Source organism: Pararge aegeria, chromosome 5, assembly GCF_905163445.1.
Source record: "Pararge aegeria chromosome 5, ilParAegt1.1, whole genome shotgun sequence".
NCBI lineage: Eukaryota > Metazoa > Arthropoda > Insecta > Lepidoptera > Nymphalidae > Pararge > Pararge aegeria.
In genome coordinates, this window is record NC_053184.1 from 11,777,490 (window position 1) to 11,786,707 (window position 9,218).

At 32.5% G+C, this 9,218-nt stretch overlaps 1 protein-coding gene across 2 annotated transcripts; it reads right to left on the reverse strand.

Annotated features, from left to right (window-relative positions):
- Window positions 1-1,149: 1,149 nt before the first annotated feature.
- LOC120623999 lies at window positions 1,150-6,436 on the reverse strand. 2 transcript variants are annotated; one of them, XM_039890301.1, is made up of 5 exons: window positions 6,287-6,436; window positions 4,486-4,522; window positions 2,705-3,290; window positions 1,861-1,946; window positions 1,290-1,416 (listed from the first exon to the last, which is right to left on the reverse strand). In XM_039890301.1, exons 1-4 carry the CDS (start codon window positions 6,361-6,363, stop codon window positions 1,903-1,905), a joined length of 744 nt encoding a protein of 247 aa, XP_039746235.1. In that variant the 5' UTR covers window positions 6,364-6,436; the 3' UTR covers window positions 1,290-1,416; window positions 1,861-1,902. The 2 variants fall into 2 exon arrangements, with proteins under 2 accessions (XP_039746234.1, XP_039746235.1); XM_039890300.1 differs by lacking the exon at window positions 1,861-1,946 and having other exon boundaries at window positions 1,150-1,416.
- Between the last annotated feature and the right edge of the window lie 2,782 nt (window positions 6,437-9,218).

Consider the following 9,218-nt stretch of genomic DNA (forward strand, 5'->3'; position numbering starts at 1 on the left):
AAATATCATCGTGGTATGTTATTTTGGATTTGCAAATCTTTTTTTTGAAATTTGCAGATTTATACCCGTTGCACTATATTTAAGAAATGTTGATTAACCACGAAAATCTTAGTTTAAATAAAATCTTTAATAAACTTATGTGCTTGATAGGTGAACAGGTAATAACCGATTTGGCGCACAATTATTTAATAATTTAAGGCTTCAATAATGCCTGAGCTGCTAATTTGTCTGAATTCAAAAGAATTATTACATTTAGGCAAAACTATAGGTGATAAAGTATTTTTAGTTGTTTTAAAACATGCTCTACAATGTAGAAAAAAATAAAATTGAAGTGTTTGTCTGGGATTTCGAAATAACTGCCTCTCATCATAAGGATTATTTGTTATGTTATAGAATTATAATTAAAAGATTGAAGAGCTTAAGTTGTTTCGTTATTCTAAAGGTGAGCATGTTTGTCAAGGTCAATCAAGAGGTTTTGGGTTTGATTTCCAGACGATCAGAAAGTAGTTGGGTTATCTGGCAAATTTTCTCATTAACAGCCACATGAGTCGGAGACTCTCATTAACATGAGTCGGAGACCACTTTTGGCCACCGGTACGGGTTTTTATCACATTCGTCTTGATAATAAACGATAAAGAAGCGTAGAGAGTCTGACGTTCTCCAGCCACGTCTCTCCTGTGAGAAATGCAGCCTGCGCTCGGCAGTGGAATATTTATAAGCTGAGGATTGTTGGTCATTAACGGTGATTATTAAATACCGCCGAAAATAGACACAAAAAAGGTGGTTAGCCACGGTGGTATTCAGGGTGTTATTTATTTCCAAAATGTATTTCTTTTCTTTGAAATGATTTCAAACGTTTTAATCTTATTTCATTATGCCAATAAAAGTGGTGTCATAAAAATTTAAAATATATTTTTAGATTATACGATTCGTTTTATTTATTTACAATTAATTGAAGTTTATTTTAGAGAAGAAACTACTATCTCTTCCAGTTGCAGCATTAGCTCTGTACCTTATTTATTGTTGCATGCTAGCTCTTGAGCGCGCGAAATCGCAGTGTAGTCTCCGAGAGGATGAAATTTTCGCTTCAGTGTATACAGTGGTTTCTATTATATAATTTAAGGGTTTTTAAAGAATCAATTAAAATAATAATTTATTAAACACTGTAATTGTCATTTTTAAGCAATTTTAATGTAAAAAGGCGATCATGTCAATTCAAAGCTATAAATAATATTGTTAGAGGTTTATTTTTCATAAACACATATTTTTGTTGGATTTAAATATTATGTCTTCATAATCTAACGTTCAATTTCGCAGCTTCTTGTCGCAATTCCGTTTGAACTTGCTTCAAAGTTGCGTCGATGTTGTACAATCTTTGCACGCTTGCTCTGTCGGCCGCTGCCGGTTGTAGGGACGCTGAAATATTGAAAGAGCGTTATTTAAAAATTGTGTGTAATGTGTGAAATCTGAATACTGTTATCACCACCTCTCCTTTTCTCGCGAGTGTCGTGCGAGGTGACTAAGGGAATTTAATAGAGAACGGGCACCAGCGTCCCCTGACTACTGCTATTTACTGCGATCAATAACCCGCCAAACCAGCGTGGTCATTATGCCAGACCCTTCCGTTGGGCGAGGCCTTTACTCCAGCAGTGGACTGTTATAGGCTATTGATGATTTAAAATCGTACTTCTTGAAACCTAGTGTATAAAATGTCTTTTATTACACTGCAGCTTAGAGTATACACTCTACTTTCCACTTTTATTCTCCATTCCCAATTAAATAAACAGTGGTATATTCCGTTTAATGTCGATTCAGTTACAAGTAAAATTCGATCAATTGTAATTTTTTTTTCTGGCTTACATGTTATATTTTACTAGCTGTTGCTCGCGTTCTTCTCCGCGTTTATTCCTGTTTTTTCACAAATCCTGTGGTAACCGTTTGTTTTCCTGGGATAAAAGTAGCCTATATTACTCTCCATTTGAACTACCTATTTCTTAGTTTAAAATTAAGCTGATGGTTTGCTTAGGACCACCAAACAAACAACTTAACACACTTTCGCATTTATTATATTAATTAGTAATGATGACATAATTTAACTTTAAATTTAACTTTAAATTTAAAATTATATTTTGACGGCCGATTGGCGCAGTTTGCAGCGACCCTGCTTTCTGAGTCCAAGGCCGTGGGTTCAATTCCCACAACTGGAAAATGTTTGTGTTGATGAGCATGAATGTTTTTCAGTGTCTGGGTGTTCCTTTGTATATTATAAGTATTTATGTATATTATTCATAAAAATATTCATCAGGCATCTCCAGTACCCATAACACAAGCTACGCTTACTTTGGGGCTAGGTGGCGATGTGTGCGTTGTCGTAGTATATAAATTATTTATTTATTATTTATAATGCAGTTATTATTCAATAAGTAAAGCATATAAAACTTAAATAAGTTATAACATAGAGTAAAATTGTTTGTTCTATGAACTTTTAAAATAAAGTTAGTGCCGAAAAAGCTACTATTTTGTTATTTTCATGCTGGTTCTAGATTACTCTTTGATGCAAGTTGTATTGCTTTTATTTTTAAGTGCAAAGTGTGAATAGCGATGTTACCTAACTGGTCTAAGATAAAGATGCACTCTCCTGTAGCATAGGAGTAACTGTTAGGAGTTTTAAAAACAAATAAATGTTAATGAAAATATGTTTTACCTGCATTCTGAACGTGTATTGTTTGCCCATTTAATTTATATGTACTATAATTATTGTCCACATAGTCTGGTGTTACTCGTTTCCCATTAACCATGATGTGATTAATCTGGGTGTTCGGTATAAAGCCACCACTATTCCTAGCATTTTGGGCGTAGGTATGGGTTTGAAGAGGCGTACCGCCATTTGCTGAATGAAGTATTTCTCTTCCATCAATATAGATCTTATTGGAGTTTTTAGGCCCATAACCAACATTGAATGTGTCAGTTCCACTCCGTGATTCATAAGCTTGTCCTCCATTAACCCTGATATTTGGAATAGGTTTTTTGTTACTTGTTAACATTACTGTGTTACTATTTTCAACTCCGTTTCCAATGTTATTAACTGTTGGACTTGACCATTCAACCCGACGTTGTGCGCCTTCGTAGTTAGTATTAAATCTGTTACTTAGTGGTTCAGCTTCAGCCTGGGCAGGGCCACGTTGATTATTGCCGCCATTATTGGACCCCTGGTCTAAAGTGACGATATTTCTTCTATTAACTCCATTTCCAATATTAACAACTGTATTTGGATTGGAATACGTTTGGGGCTGAAAATAAATTACATTGTCTCATATTAATTTGGTGAAGATCCATTGCACGGATCCTGGAAAATCGAGGGACAATTACTAGAGTAAGATATTTTTCAAACGTCTTTCAAAAGTTTGTTGACGGCATCGGCTCTTTTATAATATAACGTAGTAATATGTTTAGATGCTAAAACTATTTCGACATATAAATAGGTAAGTAAATAGTGTACAGAAATAAATGATGTTTTATTAATGGTTCCATAGCATGTATAGGATATACAGGAACATATATAGGAACATCTATAGCGATTTAAGTATTTTCAAATGAAACTTTACATATTCTCTCTTAGTCACCTAAACTTATGATGAAGGCAACTGAAACCATTAAACAAAAAACAATACCATTTACCAATTTTTGACAAAAAAGAACTTTGTTATTCAACTAAAAAGCAAGAAATACATATTTTAGTTTTCTACTACAATTATAAGTATATGAGCCAAGTAAAATGTAGAAAGTTCCTATGTACAGATTATAAACTTCGCATTCCTTTTTATATAGTAGCAACGAAAGTATCAGTCGTTACTTCTAGTAACATAAAAAAGTAAACCGTATTAAACAAAAAAAAAACCGTCTCGAAAAAAAAAATTCAAATCGAGTTCCGAGCTAACGAACATGAAAAAAGAACAACAGAATTGAGAACCTCCTTATTTTTAAGTTGGTTAATAAACATTACAGGTACATTCATGCCTTTCTTTCTAAAAATCCTAATAATAAGCTTCTATTTTTAACCGATTTACAAAAATCAATTCAGTTGGCAAACTTTCGTAACAATTGACGTAACTTCTAAACGATAGGTCCAATTCGGATAATTTAGAAATGAATTTGTTGGTACACAATCAAACTATTTATTTGGATAAGGATTAATATCATGATAGGAATGTCACCATCTTGAATGTACCCGGGTTTTGATTGACAAATTATAAAAAAAAGCGGTCATTGTGTCTTAACTATAACAGTTAGACACATAGCCTCGTGGACTTTTTTGTAGATAATAATTCTCACTTTAAACATGTGGAACATTATTTTGTGTATCTTCAAACATTTACGCGGCGTACGCAAGTAAAGCTCCAAATCGGTATGACATCTCTAACAATCATCGTTATATTTCAGCCAATTTAAAGTACACAAACAATTAGGTAGGTACTTTTTTCTTACCCTAATCAGCGATTCGCGTTCCGTGTTCCTCTGGTGTCTGAAAAATATAAAAAGTTGCGAAATGAGATTTAAAGTACTAAATCTTTTAATAATCTTTTATTCGTTATTCACAGTGAAAAAAAGGGGTTGCTTTAACGCACACCGCTACATTTCTCAAAATACAATAATGAATGTTAAATTGTAAACAGCAACTGCTGAATTTCTCCCATTCCTTCTTGGTGGAATCTGCCTTTAGAAAAGTTGGTAGAGTTACTTCAAAACTAAGGCTTGACGTATTAGGCTTCTCGAAATAAATTAATTTCAAATTAAATAAAATATTCAATTTAAAGAAAAAGTACATAAATTTTATTAAATAAATAAAGTATAGTGATTGGGCTACTATAGGCATATATAGGCTAAGTTGGGATAGGGGGCATGAGCGAAGAAAAGCAATATAATCTGTCTCCAAATTTCCTTCAACATGTGAAAAAGCCCTGCTTTCTGAGTAACAACCTGTTTCCCGTAACCGATTCTGTGATGAACATTAATGGTTTTCAGTGTTTATTTGTATATTATTTCATAAGTATTTATGGTATATTGTTCAGAAAATTATTTTTACGATAATTAAAACAATATGAATAATTGATAATAATTAATCTGGGGAAAGTATATCTCGGGACGTAAACTTGTAAACGTTAACTTTGACGGCCGATTGGCGTAGTGGGAAGCGACCCTGCTTTCTGAGCCAAGGCCGTGGGTTCGATTCCCACAACTGGACAATGTTTGTGTGATGAACATGAATGTTTTTCAGTGTCTGGGTGTTTATCTATATACTATAAGTATTTATGTATGTTATTCATATAATTATTCATCAGTCATCTTAGTACCCATAACACAAGCTACGCTTACTTTGGGGCTAGATGGTTTATTTAATTATTTTATTATATGATTATTAAATTAACAGACAGAGAGGTTGCCAGTATCTATATGCTACCTGTCTTTAAAAACTTTTTATTTTATAAATTTGTATATATACTGTATAATATATACTATTGCATAATTTGCAATTTTTAAATGATTTTTAAAAGAATGTTTATGTTACGTGTTAATTACCTAGAGAGTAAAGCTTCTGCAAATACATGAAAATCAATAATTAGGTTAAACAATTTAAGTAATAAAATATTGAATTAGGCTTATTCCTGAAAACAAAACATAAGGGATGGTAGAATACATGATAATACTTCAGACATAAAAGAAAATAAAGTGCTGAAAATGTGTCTTTTGTGATCTTATAACTCATAAACTACTTAACCGATATTAAACATTATTGCAATTGTTTTTGGATTCATTTTTAGACTACCGAATATCATAAACTCTACGCGGAATAATTTACTGGTAATTACTAACACAGGTAAAATTCGTTACATGTTATTATAAATTCTACTATACAATTCCGTATAAAAATAACAGCTCCCGTAAGTGTGCGCAAAACTCGAATAATAGACAATGGATTAACCAGATTGTTTTTGCAATGCTGCACATATCTATATTCAAGAGTATTGCAATAAGTTATATACAGGAATTATTATCAGACAGCGAAGCGTGGCCGGATTTGCCTAGTATTTTATAAAAAAAAATATTGTACAATCAAATGCCACCAAATATTATACAATTGGATTTTTAATTATAATAAGTAGGTATTACCGCAGGAAAGGCTCCTTTGGTACACTCCAGGATAATCGTTGTAGCTGTGTTGTTTATTATTAAAACTATATTGTGTTAAGATAAATATTATGCTTGGATTAAATTAAAAAAAACAAACCCAAAATTTTGTGCTCCACCTAATGATATATTGACCACTGCTACTAAACAAAACACAAAGGCAGACGAGTAATACATAGTTGGAATTTTATATTAATAAAAACACGTGATGCGTCTGTCTTCTCGGACACCAAATACAACTTGTGGTACATTTAAGAATGATATACTTTATATACCAGCAAGTTGAGTGAGGTCAACAAGATAACGTATACTCAGAATAATATGCTGTACTGAACAATATTGTAAAGAATAGGGTCTCTTTAGTAGGTATACTATGTTAACTTAATAACGGTAGGTAAACCTTGGTTTGGTACTAAAAGAAGTGTGGTGCTTTTTGCATAAACGAGAAAAGTTTATCAGTTATTACTTGACCAATTTGGCAGCCATAGCTATCGAATAGGTACCATTGAATCTTAGTCAAGTTTTGTGAATCAATTATCTTTTAATGTAGTACGTAGTTGCTTTTGAAATAATTTTTTTTTAATATTGTTGCGTTATTTGTAACTTGTGTATTTGTAAGGAGTTATTTCTCTGTAACTTATTTAAATTATGCTTTTGTTTAAGCATTAAAAAAAATCGGACTGTTATTAATAATAATCCCAGATACTAATGTATCTGTAAATATTACAAAGTCGTCAGTTAATATCAATAATGAATAAAAGAAGCGAAACCTATAGTTGTAGTTTCAATCGGCTATGATTTAGTAACATTTTTTTTTTTAAATTTTATGTGGCATGAAAAGCTTGTTGTATGGTCAATAAAATTTATCAGATCTTCAAATATGTAAAAAGAAATACTTATTTTTTACTAGGGGTAAAAAATAAGTATTTCTTTTCACCCCATTGTTTATGGATATAAAACTACATAAAGTTAACCCAGAGTATTAATTATGTAAAAATATAGGTAAGTTGGATTCAAATTCGTTCAGTAGTTTTTGTTTGATGCGCGAAAAGACAGGCAAAAAAAAATAGCTAAATTTAAAAATTCGTTCGTGTCTTATTTATATATCGTTCAAACGCTGAACCAATCTTACTTTGCGATTTGTATAATAATTATGCCGGAAAAACAAACACCAAGGATGAAATCGCCTGAAAAGTAGTAGGATATAGTGTTAAGGTGCTTCACACCGGCGGCGTTAGAAAGGCTGGAATGCCTAGAGTAAGACTTATTTGTGAGGTGGAACGCCTTATTTTAATGAAATTATAAAATGTGTGCAAAAAATGGTTTTCATAACTACTTATCAATAATAAGTAGTATATCAATAATAAGTAGTTATACTGATCAAATTCATCTTTATTTTTATAGTAAAGCTATACATATCGTAGTAGACGTAGTTATAATTTCAATCATGCTATGAAAATCATAATATTATTTGAATGTCATGATTGTCTAGGTTATTTAGTAAAACAATACATAAAACAAAAATAAATTAAAAAATGAAGTACCTAGAACGGGATTATACAGTCTATTTTTTTCACTTGTCTTATAATGTAAAAAACGTATAAGATAATGTAAAAAAAACCAATTGCGATATAAAAAATAAAAACAAACAAACGTTTACATTCGTGCGCGCGCTGTTAATATTTTCTTGATAATTTTAAAATAAACTTTACACTAAAAAGTAAGGAAAACATTGCTTAGATTATAAGGCAGGTAATAAAAAATTTATATTTAGTAGCAATTTTTCTCGCCGACCGCCTTACATAATAACAAGTATATTTTTCCATATGCGAGTAAATTCATTTCACGCTCATCTCTGCCAAACATCGCGTCGCAGATGTGACACCACCTTTATACTCGTAAACGTTTAAACCCACATGATGATTACGGGCCGGCAATACCAGCCTCAGAGCATATTTAGTTTTTATCAATCACTGAATTAACTTAGGGTTTATGCCAAGTTTAAAAGAAAGGTCAAATGGTGGATAATAGGTAAACATGGCATTCCTAGTGAATTCATGTATCGATCTCATTTTGCACTTTTGAATTCATTGGTTTTTTTTAGCACCTGTTCCTTATACCTGCACCTTATTCCTTTTAAATTAGGACATTCCTAGCGGTCAGCAGTGGCGTGCACTTCATACACAAAAGCACTGCCTACTCTAAAATTGAAATATAACTCGTATAGGAGGAGAATTTTTGCCGTTTTATGCAATTTTGCATACCCTGGTAAGAAACCCAGTGCACGCCACTGGTGGTCAGTGGCGTTCACTTCATACATGCACAATAGCACTGACTACCCAACATTGTTCCTATAGCTAGTTTATGAGTAGGATTTTTCTATATTACCCTATCTTTCTGCTTTTTGCCTATCCTGGTGAAAAACCCTCTGCACGCCACTGCTAGCAGTCATAGTCTAGTGGTTTGAGCTTGAGCCTGCCTTTCAAAAGAACCGAGCCCGATCCCAGTACGTGCAATGCACATGTGCGTTTTAAATAAAGGCACTGAAAGTATCACTTGCTGTAATAGTGAAGAAAAATTTAAATTTAAAAATTTTCCAATCTTCACTAGGTCAGCGCGGTGCCCTTTACCTTCCCATTTTGAGAGGAGAACACTTAGTTCAAAAATTAAAAAATTCATTTATTTCAAGAAGTAGGCCTTCTTGAAATAAATGAATTTTTTAATTAATAAGCACTTTTGAAACGTCAAGTCAGTCTGTTTGTAGTGACTCTACCACCGGTTCGGAAGGCAGATTCCACTGAGAAGAGCCGGCAAGAAACTCAGCAGATTGCTTTTTCCAACATAATTTTCTCTTCTACTTTCTAGCCTTAAGTAACTGCCTACTGTATATTACGACTAAGTGTTATTGGATTTTGATGAGACTTCAATACTAAAATACGCAGTAGTACAAAATTAGCTCGCTCGCAATCGAGGAGATGTTTACGAGTATGGAAATACTTGAACGACGGAGTAAAATCGAACTCATTTGAATT

Bases quoted from the DNA above. Each gene is read 5' to 3' on its own strand.
- LOC120623999 (XM_039890300.1), bottom strand. From the start codon at position 6,363: ATGTATTACTCGTCTGCCTTTGTGTTTTGTTTAGTAGCAGTGGTCAAT. The intron at 3,291-4,485 runs GTAAGAAAAAAG...ATTTATTTTCAG, and splicing joins AACGCGAATCGCTGATTAGG to CCCCAAACGTATTCCAATCC. The intron at 1,417-2,704 runs GTAAAACATATT...TCAATATTTCAG, and splicing joins AATACACGTTCAGAATGCAG to CGTCCCTACAACCGGCAGCG.